The sequence below is a fragment of the Engystomops pustulosus genome, chromosome 4 (genome assembly GCF_040894005.1).
Source record: "Engystomops pustulosus chromosome 4, aEngPut4.maternal, whole genome shotgun sequence".
NCBI classification, from domain to species: domain Eukaryota; kingdom Metazoa; phylum Chordata; class Amphibia; order Anura; family Leptodactylidae; genus Engystomops; species Engystomops pustulosus.
In genome coordinates this window covers 21,561,375-21,577,787 of record NC_092414.1, presented here as the reverse complement: position 1 = coordinate 21,577,787, position 16,413 = coordinate 21,561,375, and the positions used below count along the sequence as shown (strand labels likewise).

At 41.2% G+C, this 16,413-nt stretch overlaps 1 protein-coding gene across 2 annotated transcripts in view; it reads left to right on the top strand.

Annotated features, from left to right (window-relative positions):
• POLR3B (RNA polymerase III subunit B) overlaps positions 1-15,691 on the top strand; it is a 66,087-nt gene extending 50,396 nt beyond the window's left edge. For both annotated transcript variants that reach the window (XM_072145453.1, XM_072145454.1), the window contains 8 exons: positions 13-171; positions 281-398; positions 1,331-1,473; positions 9,955-10,058; positions 11,965-12,131; positions 12,637-12,750; positions 13,694-13,867; positions 15,287-15,691. In XM_072145453.1, the coding sequence (XP_072001554.1) occupies positions 13-171; positions 281-398; positions 1,331-1,473; positions 9,955-10,058; positions 11,965-12,131; positions 12,637-12,750; positions 13,694-13,867; positions 15,287-15,416 (1,109 nt within the window). In that variant the 3' untranslated portion in view covers positions 15,417-15,691. The remainder of the gene's footprint in view (positions 1-12; positions 172-280; positions 399-1,330; positions 1,474-9,954; positions 10,059-11,964; positions 12,132-12,636; positions 12,751-13,693; positions 13,868-15,286) is intronic.
• Positions 15,692-16,413: the final 722 nt, after the last annotated feature.

The following is a 16,413-nucleotide window of genomic DNA, read 5'->3' as shown; positions in this document are numbered from 1 at the left end:
CTTTCATCGTAGGCTTCGGGCGCTGCCTCGTTTACAAAAACGCCAAATGCACGCTGAAACGCTACAGCAACCAGACGTTCGATAAAGTCATGGGACCTATGCTCGATGCCAACACACGCAAACAAATATGGAGGCACGAAATCCTAGACGCCGATGGCATCTGTTCACCAGGTGATTGAAAACTCAATATGAGACATTAGGTTTAATGAGTTTTTTAGGCAATTGTTGTTTTTTTTGGTTTTGTTTTTTTTAAACATTGGAATGATTTTTCTTGTCCTAGGGGAAAAAGTGGAAAACAAACAAGTGCTCGTCAACAAGTCCATGCCGACTGTCACCCAGACCCCCCTAGAGGGCAGTAGTGTGCCTCAGCAGCCACAGTTCAAAGACGTCCCAGTGACGTAAGTGACTTTTTGGGCTGTTTATATCCTCTTCGTAGTCCCAAAATTTAGTTCATGTAGTAAAACTTGCAGAGATCTGGCAAAAAGAAATTGTAAGGCTGCTTGTATTATAAGACGGTCTTCAGAAAGAAGCTAGCCAGTATACACCAGGCTCCCCGGATTGTAGGTGGTCTTCTCAAAGAAGGTGGCTAATATACACCAGGCTACCCGGATTGTGGGTGGTCTTCTTAAAGAAGGTGGCCAATATACAACAGGGTACCCAGATTGTAGGTGGTCTTCTCAACGAAAATAGCCAATATACACCAGGCTACTTGTATTGTGGGTGGTCTTCTTAAAGAAGGTGGCCAATATACACCAGGCTACCTGGATTGTGGGTGGTCTTCTTAAAGAAGGTGGCCAATATACAACAGGGTACCCAGATTGTAGGTGGTCTTCTCAACGAAAATAGCCAATATACACCAGGCTATTTGGAATGTGGGTGGTCCTCTCAAAGAAGGAGGTCAATATACACCAGGCTACCTGTATTGTGGGTGGTCTTCTCACCAAAGCTAGCCAACATACACCAGGCTTCCTGGAATGTAGGTGGTCCTCTCAAAGACGGTAGCCAATATGCACCAGGTTACCAAGATTGTGGGTGGTCTTCTAAAAAAAGATGGCCAATATGCATTAGGCTACCCCTGGTTGTGGGTGGTCTTCTTAACGAACATAGCCAATAGACTCATGGCTACCAGAATTGTGGGTGGTCTTCTCAAAGAAGTTAGCCAATATGCACAAGGCAACCGGAATTGTGGGTGGTCTTCTCAATGTATTTTTTAATAAATATAATTTTTCTACAATCTTTTCCTGTGTGTGGCGCTGCCAGCAATTTCCGGAGATCTGTGGGTACTCCAGGGGGTGGAGTAAGACTGAACCTGTATGTTCTTTCTTTTCAGCTACAAAGGCTCCACCGATTCTTATATTGAGAAAGTCATGATCTCCTCTAATGCGGAAGAAGCGTTTCTCATTAAGATCCTTCTGCGGCAGACGAGGAGACCGGAAATTGGGGATAAGTTCAGCAGTCGGCACGGACAGAAAGGTGCAGTACTGTGCATGGCTTCATTCTTCATAGTGTGACAGCTCTGCTCTCTACTTTAGGGTCCCAGAGTCCCATACAAGTGTGGACCCCTGTTGGGCAGGAGGTCCCAGTGATCAGACACATCTAGGTTATAGATATTTTTGTATCGAAAAAAAAAAAACCTTTAATCATCGTTATTAATGCATTGCATCTCTTATGGGCTCGAAATCAATTCCTGATGATCTCTGATCACTAAAGATCACAACTTCTATATCCTAATAATCTGAGGAGTTATTTCCCCGGATTAAATTATACATAATGGCCACAGGTTGGGCTTCATGGTGTTAGAGGATAATCCAGAGTCTGGGCCAGGATCTTCCAGCCATGATGTGCTCTTATAGTGGCAGAACCCAAAGGTCCAGGAGTGACAGACCAATGTCTATCTAATGATCTGTGACCGATGGGTCCAAGCAGAGACCCTGCAGAACAGTGGGCACCACGTGTCGTGTACATGAGAGATACCTGGAGAAGAATGGTATTGCTGAGCTTGTTTTACTCTCCTGTTAGACACAGCATGTTTTATTCCTATACTGCACTATGGGGCACATTTACGAAGGGCTATGTGCCAGTTTTTTGTCTGACCTAAAACAACGTGCAAACTGCTTGCACAGGTATTTAAGAATGTGACCCTTTTGTGGCACAGCTGCACTAGTCATCATTAGGGGGCGTTCCAGCGCTCAGTCGGACGGTCCGCCAGATTTATCATGAACAGCACGCCCTATGTTAAAGGTGCAACACAAAAAAGTTGGTGAACTCTGTCGGAGCAGTGCAGGGGGGGGGGGGGGGGGCAGAAATCATGAATCTGGTGCCCCCTGCACACTACACAGTTTGCACTACTTAGTAAATGTGCCCCATTGTGTTTTGTTTTATTGCTTGTAATGATATGTAGGTTTTACTAGGAAAGAAGGAAGGATGGTCTGATAGGAGAGAGGTGGGGAAGGATGGGCCCAAAGGGGGAGGTGGGGAAGGATGGGCCCAAAGGGGGAGGTGGGGAAGGATGGGCCCAAAGGGGGAGGTGGGGAAGGATAGGCCCAAAGGGGGAGGTGGGGAAGGATGGGCCCAAAGGGGGAGGTGGGGAAGGATGGGCCCAAAGGGGGAGGTGGGGAAGGATGGGCCCAAAGGGGGAGGTGGGGAAGGATGGGCCAAAAATGTAGAAAGTTAGATATTTAGCTATAAAAAAGGAAGAGATACATACAGATTTACTTACCCGGCCCATTCGCGATCCAGCGGCGCGTTCTCTGAACAGGATTCGGGTCTGGATGGGATTTATGAAGGTAGTTCCTCCGCCGTCCACCAGGTGGCGCTGCTGCGCTGAAAATCAAATGAACGCGCCGGAATACACAGAGCTAGACCAGGTGAAGGTAAGCGCGTCCCAAGCGACACAATTTCGTTTTTTAAATGCGGCGGTTTTTCCGAATACGTCAGGTTTTCGTTCGGCCACACCCCCCCCTTTCCGTTGCGTGCATGCCAGCGCCGATGCGCCACAATCTGATCGCGTGCGCCAAAATCCCGGGGCAATTCAGGTACAATCGGCGCAAATCGGAAATATTCGGGTAACACGTCGGGAAAACACGAATCGGGCCCTTAGTAAATGACCCCCATAGATGTAAAGAGACGGCAATAGAAATATCACATAAAGCATTAGAGAGATCCAAATTACCAATGGATGTGTAGTTATAGAGATGGACGTGTCACTCAGCCTTACAGATCTGTATTGGTACATTGTGTTTTCCTGCATATGTTGGCTCAGAGAAGCTTCGGCGTCACATGTAGCCATTTCTACAAAGAATAAGAAACCTTTTCAGACCGGGTCTTGGTGCTGCGGCCGCCCCGTGCTCGCACCTCGCCCTCCCCTGGCCGGGGCGGCTGCTCAGCCCTCTGATCTGCGGAGCCTTTTTGTTGGAGGTGCTAATCCGTTTTCACATGACAGACTGAGAAATGTTCTTAAAGACCAGTCATATATTGATTTCTTTACATCAAAGACCTCGACTCCTTTCTGGGGGATTTTTTTTTTTTCTTCTATTCGCGGAGGAAATATTGAGTAAAGAAAATCTTTAGTGTTTAGGAAACAGATTCTAAAAGTTTGTAGATTTGTTCCCTTTTGAAGGCCATTGAGGTGTTGATGTAAATGCGTCAGCGCCCCCTCCCGCCCCCTTTCTACTTTGTTGTAAGCCCCCGGCTTTCTTAAAGCAGAAGGAATAAAAACACAATTGAGCACAAAGTATTAGCTTTGTCATAAAATGTAATCACATGAGTCGTGGAGCCTCCGAAATGAAGGCACATTGTCCTCTAATACATAGGTAAGTGCACATCTAGTATTGGTGCTAGGGGGCCTTCAATATACTTACCGTCAGGTCTAATTTTTGACCAAAATACTTGGCATGGGCCCACAATAGTAAAGACACGTAAGAAGTGAAATGGAAGTTTAATTATTATTTAATTAGGCCTATAACACATTACGTATAGATCCAGGCACTGTGACTGTGGTAATCCTCATATATTTCTTATCCATGGCTACTTCCTTCTAAAATCAACTTTTACAATTATTCTTATGAGCTGGAAGGGCTTTGGGGGTAGTTACCAGAGCCCTTCCGTGCTGCAGCTTCTCGGCTCTAACACTGTACTTCTGGTTCATTAGCATTACTATAAAAGTTTACCACAGTCCCGAGCCCCTCTGGTTAATTTGCATAATTTTTTTTAGTTTTTCATTCTTTAAAACAAGGGCATAAGAAGCTTAAAGAAAAGTGGTTCATACCAGAGGGGGCACGACGGAGGGAGGTGGGAAGGGTGGGCCCGATAGGAGGAGGGAGGTGGGAAGGGTGGGCCCCATAGGAGGAGGGAGGTGGGAAGGGTGGGCCCCATAGGAGGAGGGAGGTGGGAAGGGTGGGCCCCATAGGAGGAGGGAGGTGGGAAGGGTGGGCCCCATAGGAGGAGGGAGGTGGGAAGGGTGGGCCCCATAGGAGGAGGGAGGTGGGAAGGGTGGGCCCCATAGGAGGAGGGAGGTGGGAAGGGTGGGCCCCATAGGAGGAGGGAGGTGGGAAGGGTGGGCCCCATAGGAGGAGGGAGGTGGGAAGGGTGGGCCCCATAGGAGGAGGGAGGTGGGAAGGGTGGGCCCCATAGGAGGAGGGAGGTGGGAAGGGTGGGCCCCATAGGAGCATTATTATTAATTTTAGCATTGCTGGCGGTCTAAAGAAATAAGGGGTTGATTTGGGGGCTACCTAGTGGGGTAAAGGAGGCAATCATACCAGTTAGGACCCCCTTAAGCTGTCCATACATACTCGGCTGTTTTTGAAAGTGACCAATTGTGGGACCAGATGACATCCTATGTATATCGTGGTTTACAACATTCAGAGGTCCAGTTGGGACTGAAGCCACGGGACCCCCAACCTTCATCCTCTCATTATGTAACCCGGCCACCTGTGCCAGTAAGTGAAATGGGTTTATGACCCTTCACCTCAGTTGGGTATAAAGTATAATAGCAGTTTATGGACCCCAGATTTTAGGAAAGGTTCCTTTAGGACCACATAAAGATTGTTCTCTGTATAATGAAGTTATACAGTTTTCCAATGGACAACTTATAGAATTTCTGCTTATTGTCAATCTGTATGAATCCATTGACTTCCAGACAGCAAGCAGAGATCTTGAGAACTCGAGTGAAGTCTGTGATACGCAGGTGCATATTTATTCAGAAACCATCTCGAATAATTGGATAGATGTGGATTGTAGCAGATCTGCACAGTCTACACCTGCCTTACCTATTGTAGAACTACAAGCCCCAGCATGGCGCCCGAGGCCTCTGTCATCACAATAGAACCGGCTTTAGAAAAGGATGAAATAAAAGCAGGTTTGGGGTGAAAGAGATTGGAGATAAACAAGGACGCTCGTCTCTCCCCTGCACAATGGCCATGAATGTGGACTGCATCGGGTTCTCTGGTGAAGACGATGTCCCCCCTGTAAACACTTCTCCTATTAGAGATGAGCAGCTAATTGGCAAGTTCCAGCAAGAAGTCGCCAGCGAGTGCGGCTCCTATTCATCCTCCAGAGTCCCGAGCTCCGGCTATGAATTCCGTATTAAATGCTCATTTAAAGGTAAGTAAATATTTAGACCCCCCCCCCTCTCCTCCCCTGCAGCTCATTGAGTGACCCCTGACCCCCAGCACATTGTTTAGGGTCCTCTCTCACTCCTAGTTTATGGCACAGCATAAAATTACAGTTGTGTCTCCTCTGACAGTTCTCAACTTGGAAAACACATTGTTACGCCAGGAGGGTTTTTTTTTTAGTTTTTTGTGTGTGTGTTTTGTCAAGTTTCTGTGGTGGCTGTATAATAGGGCAGGAGCATTGTCAGGGTTTTCAATTAATCAGCTCCTTTGTGTTGTTACCACTATGCAAATGTTATCCCTCTCTGAGGCTTTCAGGGGCTTCTGGGAATAATCTGCTACTAAGCGATTGTCTTCCTTTACGAAGTTTTAAGCAGAAAGCTGATATAATATTACTCACGTGTTTAACTTGGTAGGGAGTACACGAGGGAGCGGTTTCGGTATTTACTGAACACGGGGGGGGGGGGGGTCTGGTTGGTGCTTGTAGGAATTTTTTTAAAATTTATTTTATATTCTTTAAATTTTTGTGCTACAATGCGTCCTGTTGACTTTTACAGAAGATTTATTTGAAATGTTCAGGGGAATGATTTGGTGTAATCAATTATATTGGTATCTTTGATGTTTTTTAATTTACATTTATACCGTAATATTATATCATTTGTGTACTACAATTTTGTTTTATTATTATTATTTAAAGATATTCATATGTTTGTTTATTATAGCTATTTATTTATTTTTACCAGTTTATATTTTTTTTTAAATAAAATTCTATATATGCAATATTTTTATATATCTTTATAGATTTTTTTTTTTATATTTATCATTTTATATATAAATATATTTTTTTTTCTATAAGTATTTATATATTTTTATATGCTTATTTATATATTATCTTTCTGTCATCTATTTATCCTATCTCTAGGATCTCCTATCATATCTCTTATCTCTATATCTCATATCTATCTCGCTTTTCTAGCTTTGTAGCAATTTATCCTATTTATATTATCTCTCTATATTTATTATTATATATTATTTAATATATATATAATATATTTTTTTATTATTATTTATAATATTTTTTCATATGTATATCATAGTTGAACTTTTTACTAATTTACTCATTTTTTTTTTTTTCCCCCACAATTATTTTTTAGCTTAACTGGAAAAAAAAAATTTGAAAATAATTTACACTTACAATTAAATTTTTTTATTTTTTTTTTGTAATTTGTAAACACAAATACAATGCATGAAAAATCTTTTAATATAACATCTTTATTCAGTGACATTAATGCCGACGAAACATCTTTTTTTTACAGTTTTACAAAATGATGTTGGGGAAAGTAAAACTTATTTACAAAGAGGCAAAAATTTTTACTGTTGCCAAAAAAACATCCGTTACAATTTTTTTATTATTTTTTTAAAATTTTGGAGGATTTACTTTTTTTTTAATGTGCAGTCGTCTCGTAATGGTCCATTAAAAGCTCTTGATTTTCATATCATCCCCTGTAAGTATTCATTACCTTCATACTATAACTTATTCTAAGCTCATTAGGCCCCTTTATTAGGAGCTGTCAGCTATGGCTGGTCTTGCCGGCGCAGTCAGCGGAGCAGAATAAGTTAATTATTTACTTGTGTCACTCGGCCTCTTGATGTAATGAAATGCACAGCTGTGTTAGATCTGCGGATGGATGTGTAGATCCCATTGTTACGCGAGTCAGCAGAGGGTAGGAGCCGCTATGATGGAGAGTCCCCACTTCTTTCTGCTGTTTTGCTTTTCTGTGTCGATTTCATGCTTCTTTTATCACTCACTTTCACACAAAACAAACAACACAGCGACTGTCTGCTATGGGAACCGCTCCGGCACATAAAAGGGGCTTCTAAGGGTTCGGCTTATTCCACGTTACCTTCAGCTTTAGGGGCTGGTTAGTCGTTTGTTTTTTTTTTACTAGGGCTTTGTATGTATCCGTGTGTGTGTAGGTAGAGGTCGATTTTTGGTTCAAAATTTTATATTATTTTGCATCGGCAAAACTGTTAACGACAGATCGTAGCGATAAAAGAGACGGTTCCGACATAAATTACACGTGGGCATTTTCTATGGTCTATTTTCTCATTGAAGTAAGTAGAAAAAAAACCCCCGCAACTTGTTGTGCCACCTTTTTGATATTGACTATGAAAAGTTTTTCTAGTTGGTTCTTTGGTTTTTTTAATTAAAAAAAAAAAAATTTCAAGCGGCTAAAAGGATGTTATGGTTTTTGGAAAAGATGGTTGGCGCTCTTACTTTCCAGTTCCGACTTTACAACGTCTGTATTTTTGCCTATTCCCCACATAATCAACCCCCCCTCCCACTATTTGGAAAGGAGTGAATCTATTCGTAGGTTTGGTAAGAATCTGCCATTTTTAAGCCCCAAAGGAAAGCCAAATCTTTTCGGCTTTGCTTTGGATGAATGGTGCAAAATGGCTTGTTACAAGTGTCAATCATCCCTGAGCTTAGGGAGGAGTGAGGGAAAACTTAAAACTTAAAAATTTAAAAATTAATGTTTTATAGGACTAGAGGGAGTTATAAACTAATTTCCAACTGGAGCAACATCGGAGCTTTAGAGTACGATGGCTCCGTGGTTAGCATTACAGTCTTGCAGCTCTGGGGTCCTGAGTTCAAGTCCCATCCAGGTCAACATCTGGAAAGAGTTTGTATGTTCTCTCCGTCTTTGTGTCGGTTTCCTCCGGTTTCCTCCCACACTCCAAAACATACTGGTAGGTTGATTAGATTGTGAGCCCCATTGGGGAGAGGGACTTATTTGTATCTGTGTGCGCTATATAAAGGAATTATTATTATGAAACCCAAATATTTAGAAAAATTCCATAAAGCTTCTACAAATAAAATTTTGGATGATTCAGTCATCTCTAATAACAGGTGTCTAAAAATATACTTGGGGACTCGTGTATGTGATGGTATTTCGGGGCTGTGAGTAGGGCGTATAAATTGCAAGTTGCTTACAGCCCCCATTGACTCCCATTGTATATGCGCATGGCACTCATTTCATAAAGACATTGGTGGGGGAAAGGGGGGGACTATGTTCACCTGGCCAAAGTGGGTTTCCACACCAAAATGCACGCACATTCGTGTTCCTGAGGCTTTGTAGCGACGGTGTGGGCCAGAAACTGTTGTGTAGAGAATTGCTTCTATATGTACAATTTTTTTTAAAGCAAAATTGATTTGGCGTCGTATGAAATATGCTGAACTTTTTTTATTTATTTATTTTTTACTATTAATAATTACCAGCTGCATTTCATGTCCGGCTTAACAGATAAATGAACAATCTAGTATGTAATATGGCCAATGGGGGAGATTTATCATAAGTGTCTGAGAGCAGAACTGTTCTAATTGCCCATGTCAACCAATCAGAGCTCAGCTTTCACTTTCCCTCGGCTGTTTATAAAATTAAATCCGAGCTCTGATTGGTTTCCATTAGCAAGTGGAACAGTTTTACCTCAGACTCTTCTGATAAATCTCCCTCGTAGTCTTCATTATGCTGTGGTAACATCTGCTCCCATTGATGTACAGAACCAAACTTACATGACCATGTATTCGCTTGGGTCCTCCCTGACAAAAGTTTGTGCTTTCATATCTGTATCCTATATCTCGTAAAAAGACAGACAATACTTAGTACAGGTAGTCCCCGGGTTACGTACAAGATGGGGTCCGGAGGTTTGTTCTTAAGTTGAATTTGTATGCAAGTCGAAACTATATATTTTATAATTGAAGTTCTAGGTAAAAAAATTTTTTTTGCCCCAGTGACAATTGGAGTTTTAAAATTTTTTGCTGTAATGGGACCAAGGATTATCAAAAAAGCTTCATTACAGACACCTTACAGCTGATCATTGCAGTCTGGGACTATAGTAACATCCAGAGAGGTCACAGTGGGCAGAGGGGTCCGTCTGTAACTATGGGTCGTCTGTAAGTCAGGTGTCCTTAAGTAGGGGACCGCCTGTATTAGAAATGTGAAGTCCAACAGAAAGTCTCGCTATCGTTCCAGCTTAAGTTTTTATGTCATTGTCAACTATACTTTACGATAAAGGTTAAAAACTACCACCAAATACAACAAGAGATATGAGCATATAGTGCGGACACCCATACAGGGTACAAAATCTGTCATTACATTCATATAACAAAGTTTTAGGGGTTTTTTTTTGTGAATTTATACAAAACGTTAAAAAAAAAAAAATGTGTCGGTTTTCAGAGAAGAAAGTGACAAAATAAAAAAAAACATCTTTTTGAGGTTTAAAAGAAATAATAATAAAATGAGCTATTTGTTATTAATTTTTTTTTTTCTCTTTTGTCCTACAGGTGTGTGCGGTCTAATAGTCCAGCAGGAGGACATGCCGTTTTGTGATACAGGGATCTGTCCGGATATTATCATGAATCCTCACGGTTTTCCTTCCCGTATGACGGTTCGTGTTACCATTTATTATTTTTCTACTTTATATCATGTTGAAAAATAATATTAGTCCCAACTATGCCAGAGATAACCTATGAGGATGTTCCATTAGATTTAGATTGGCCCGTACTTCAAAGTTTTGGTGTTTTATAATAGTTACTATTAGTTCCAGGTCACCTATAAAAAAAAAAAAAGTTCTTATGTAGAATAAATTTGTATAAAATAAATATAAAATGCACACAAAACAAATCAATCTTGATATGGTGGTTATACCCCTTATTTTACTTTTATTTTTATGTACTAAACCCATTCCCCATGATTTTGGGGCTTTTTTTCCTTTCTTTTTGTTTCCGTTATTTTATTTTTTTGGGCCAACCCTGCCCCTTTTTTTTCAGATTTTTTTTTTTTTAATTATTTTTTTGGCTTGTTACCTTTTTTTTTTTTTTTTTTTTTTTTAATCTTACAGCCCCCAGTATCTCTTCTTTTCATTTATACATCATTGCCTTGCAAAGGGGTTATCTAAAGTTTGGTATTGATGATCCTCCCAAACATATTATTATTTTTATTATTATTATTATTATTCTGGTAGGATGATTACATTGTGCGCCCCATTAGGGACAGGGTCTGATTTGGCAAGATCTGTGCAGCGCTGCGTAATCTGTGTGCGCTATATAAATAAAGGAATTATTATTATTATTGATTTATTTGATAGAGAACTAACCCCCTCTGATGATGGAACTATACTATGGACAGGGCAGATACAATGTGTATCGATACATGCTGGGGTTAAGTCTTGACAATTAATCATATCGTTGGAGATATAACACCTGGCCCATCCCCTTCTTCAGGCTCCCCCTATGATGATGAAACAACACAGGGCCCAATACAATGCGTAGTCCCTAGTCCTGGGGTACCAGTCTGGCTTAAGTAATCTCGTCAGATCGACAACTGATTTGGGTCAGAATTTTAAGCCTATAAAGATTTTGTGTTAACAGATTTGTATAGAATTAGAAAACAAATGGCTTCTTTCTCCGAGAAATGGCACCGCACGTGTTGTGCCTGGTGATATAGGTTTGTTCTATTGACATGAATGGGGGTGAATTGCAGTGCCACATACAACCTGTGGATATGTGTGGCGCTGTTTTAGCCATGTGATACATCATACATGTTAAATGGATGCACCCATCTCCAAAATAATGGTTGTTGATACCCTACATGCTGGGTGGACCCCCGTCTATGTGAGGAATGACTAGAGAACGAGGTACTTATGCTACGAGGTGGGACCTCCATCTAGCAAACATTTAATACATATCCTGAGGATATTCCTTGCATGTCTAAGATCGGAATACCCCTTTAATGTTCTTCATTATAGACCCATGCTACACATGTTTTGCAGGGGTGGTAAACCAGGCTCCGTGGATGGTTTCCCAGCACATGCCGATACTTATTAAGACAATCTGTGTTTAAAAGGGCAGAATCCTGTTAATGGCGTTTATATGAACGTCAAACTAATAAACCTCCAGCTGTTTGTGGGGATGAGTTCAGAGCCGGTGCGAGCACGGAGAGACCTAAAGCTCCTGGAAGAGAGAGAGGGGTAGTAATCCAGTGCAATGTTATTTGTCACGCTGTATAAGAATGCGGTGGTCTCCGGATTCCAATTATTATGAGATAACTGTCATCGAGTGCGGTTATTATAGACCTGTCATGTTACAACAGTCTAATTCCTATTGTTTCAGGGTAAGTGTATGTTTACATCAATATTTATCAACTGTAAACAGTGTCGGCTGCAGTGTCCACGGTAACAGACTACAAACAAAACCCTACGTGTAGTCTGACCCCGTATAACTTACTGCAAAATGATTGGATGTCGACAAAAATTCTGTTTGATTTACCAAAACGTTTTGTCCTTCTTTATGCAGGTTGGGAAATTGATCGAACTCTTGGCTGGAAAAGCCGGGGTTCTGGATGGAAGATTTCACTATGGGACAGCTTTTGGGGGCAGTAAAGTCAAAGATGTGTGTGAGGACCTCATAAAATATGGTTATAATTACCTGGGGAAAGATTATGTAACGTCTGGGATAACTGGGTAAGAAGTAATGATACGACTTTCTTAAAGGTCATGATTAAAGCATTGGCACATCATTTTTTTGCATTGTATTGTAATGAAGACCCTGCTGTCTGTCAGGGGTGTAACTAGGAGAGGCTGGGCCCCATAGCACACTTCTGAATTGGGCTACCCTTCCCTCCTAAAAATATATACATTCATATAAACAAACCTAAATATACTTGTATACACAGAATATAGACATACATACATACATACATACATACATACATACAGTATACACTCACCAGATGCATACATGAAGTAATATATACACCCATGCAGCACATACACATCACATAAACATACATACAGTACCATACACACCCATGCAGCATATACACATACACACACATACACACACATGCACACACACAAACATACGTACAATACCCCAAATACTGCGGCCCCCTGACACTGTGGCGACTGCTATGGCTGCTACCATTGTAGTTATGCTCCTGCTGCCTGTTTATGTCCTCCCTCATAGAGAGCCTCTGGAGGCCTATATCTACTTTGGCCCGGTCTACTACCAGAAGTTGAAGCACATGGTGCTGGATAAGATGCACGCAAGAGCAAGAGGACCCAGAGCTGTTCTTACAAGGTAACCTACCACTTGCATCACCAAGGGGTTAATACTTATTTAAAGGACACGGTCACACAGGCTGCGTGTATTGAACACTTGATCGTGAGATCCTCTTACCCCTGATTGATGGAAATGCTATGAGAATTTTTTTTTTTTTTTGGTTAGAAAAATCTAAAATCTAAATGTTTTTTTAAAAGTATCTTTTAGTCATCTTGGGATCCCACTAAGTTTTTAAAAAGACTTTATGGAAATTCGGTGTCCCGGTCTTGATTTTGGAGTGATTGCACAGCCCTCGGTGTGGGGAGAGGTGACCTGACGGCATCTGTTCCAGACATGTTCAGAAAAGGCTCAGGCCGGCGGCGCTGTCAGTGAAAGCTGTGACCACGTCTCCTGTGTGTATTCACTCTGCTCCGAGCTATTGCAATGGATGTTTTCCAAAGCAAATATCAACACTGAGCCTGGTTAGTTAAGGGGAATGTAGTGGGTTCATCAGTCTGATCAGACCGTCCAGAAACCCAACCTCAACAGGCCACACCCATTTGACAATTTATTACATTTTTAGGAGAATTGGCACAACTTAGTTTTAAAGAAAAGTGCTCCAGAATCAGGAAGATTTCTCTTTATGGAGACTTTGCCAATCGAGGCCGCCTTATAGGCGTGGGGTGACTTGTAGCCATTGATGCTCCAGTAGGAGATTCTGGAAATTATGCAAATATGCTTTCCAAAGTGGATAATGAAAAACGATGCCTCCTTTTGCTACCTTGAAAGACAACCCCCTTAACTCCAGCCATGACTTGAAAGAAGCCTAATGAAATGATGGGCGATTAAGTCAAACCTGTATATATTTTTTTATTTCCCACCTTGGAAAACATTTGCATACTTTTGACAACTTTTTCAATCACATTTCATTTGTACACAAGTTAACACCAGGTTACAGTTCTCTTCTCTGCTTTTTCGGCAGGCAGCCCACTGAAGGGCGCTCCCGCGATGGTGGATTGCGTCTCGGAGAAATGGAACGTGACTGCTTAATTGGTTATGGGGCCAGCATGTTACTGCTGGAGAGGCTGATGATCTCCAGCGATGCCTTTGAGGTGGACGTTTGCGGACAATGTGGATTACTGGGTTATTCTGGGTGGTAAGTCTGGGTGGGGCCTGTAAATGGGTTTACTTTCCTGGATTTTCCTTTCGGGGTTATTTAGGTAACTCTGTAGGGGCCAGTTCACATTCACAGTTTCGGTTACACTGTGTTATAAAAGAGCGAAACTGAAACAAAAAACGCAAGGTGAACGGAAAATTATCAGTTCACCTGCTGTTCACCATTTACAGTAGTGAAGCTTATATTGTTTACAGTTTTGATATAAATAACGGAAGGGCATCATATTTGAGATTTGTAGAAGGGTATTGCATGTAATTTGCAAGTGAAAAGTGTGTCCTATTAGTTTGTACGCGCCAAGGCTTGCAGCAATAAGCTTAAAGGGGTTTTCCACTTTCAGGAGCTAAATGATCCTGTTTTGTGTAATGAAAAGTTATACAATTTTTCAATATACTTTCTGTATCAATTCCTCGCAGATTTCAAGATCTCTGCTTGCTGTCAATCAACAGGAATCTTCTGTGTTTATTCCTGCAGATAAAAAACAGCCCCTGCCATATGATGTCACACAGTTGCCCTAGCACGTTATATCACAGAGTAATCCGATCTGTGTGTGACATCACATGACCAGGGATGGGATATAACCACCTGTGTGACATCACATGACCAGGTCTATAACAAGTTGTGCACCTGTGTGACATCACATGACAATTTTGAGATTTCTGTCCATGGAAAGTATGCAATTAAGCTTCCTGTTGAATGACAGCAATAAGAGATCTAGAAAAGAGTGAGGAATTGATAAATAAAGTATATTGGAACACTGTAGAGCTTATTTTTCCTGAAAGTGGACAACACCTTTAAATTTAAGTACTCTAAACTTTTATCCGCGTTGCTATTGCCACTTGCGATATCACTGACATCACTCTCATTTACATCCATCGTCATCATAATTTTCACCTGGAGGCAATAGCCACCACTATATGCAAGAGTGTCAATGGAAACACGATTTTCAGTCCATTAAGTGTACGTTTTGGGGTACATGGTTGGTTTATGAATGCCTGACGGTGTGTAGGCCAGATTTCGCTGATCAAACTCTGCTCCAAGGACGCCACGCTTGGTGTCATACTCAAAGTATAATCATGAAGATGTTGGTGTAACTGATGGCGTCATTCACATTACCATCATTTTCATCGAGCAGTGATTTGAGCAAATTTGGTCAAATACTGTACTGTGTGTGTTATATCATTAAGATCCGATATTGCCGAGCGTGTGTGTGTGTGTGTGTGTGTTAGACCATTATGATTGTTCTGCGTGTAATGATGTTGACATTGATGAGCCTGTAGATGTCATCAGTATTAAATAAAGGTAAGTGATACCAACAAATACTCCTTACCATAACTCTAACTATACCACTAATCATCTCTATTTATTCGTTATTCCTAATCTGGGTCTATCTTTCTTCAGGTGCCATTACTGTAAATCCTCCTGCCACGTATCATCGCTGAGGATCCCCTACGCCTGCAAACTCCTGTTTCAAGAACTGCAAGCAATGAATATCATACCCAGGCTAAAGCTTTCCAGATACAACGAGTGACCGCTATCCCATAGACCTTGTTAAAACTGAAGAATATGAGGAGAAGTAAGGATTAGGACTGAGGCGTGTGCGGCAGACACTGATTTATTTATGGACCTCACGCTGTCTGTAGTCCTGGCTCCGTGCCACGGGTACAGGCGGACGCATATCTGGTTTTCGGTGTGTACAAGGAGTACATCTATTATAGATTTGTATTATATTTGTAAAGTTACAAAAGTTCAGAGAATATTGATCCACACCAATGTGAGGAGATGCCTCCAAACTTCAATAAAAATGTGACTTAAAATGTCTTATTTTTATTTTTTTTCCAATCATAGGGGCACTAGAAATACTCTACATAGGCTTCATTTCTCGAAAACTAAGCATAGGCCCTGTTGTCCATAGCAACCAATCAGAGCATAGCTTTCATTTTTCTTGAGCAGTTTTAATAATGAAAGCTGAGCTCTGATTGGTTGCAATGGGTAACAAGGCCAGATGTGAGGCCTATGTGTTCTAATGAACTGGAATGTGAGTTGGATATTATAATAGTTTTTATTATAATTAAGATCTTTTTCTAGGAAAGCTGAGTGACCAGGCATTTGGCTGCTACTATGGCATTTGATACACATATATTTTGCGTAATTTTTAAAATCTATATTAAGCATACGCTATGTCAGTTCATACGTTATTAGATCCTCCATTCAATAGAACAATTGAGCATTGTGACATTTGTGACTTCACCAAAGGACAGGAAATGACAGCTATGTTGAGCTATTACCGTTCCTCTGTTATTCCTCCAGGTAATGCATCTGTTACAGAACCTGTCCTTCTCTAGACAATGCTTATTGTTCCCAAATTCAGGAGAAATCTCGAACTGTGTTGCTCTGTTTTTCCTCCTGAAAGTATAAGAATATTGTGATAAATCTTACTGTTCCCCTTTGTTAAAATGTTGTGTATACTATATATGTAGTATATGTGCACTATATGTGTTGTGTATACAGGCTTGCATTGCTTACAT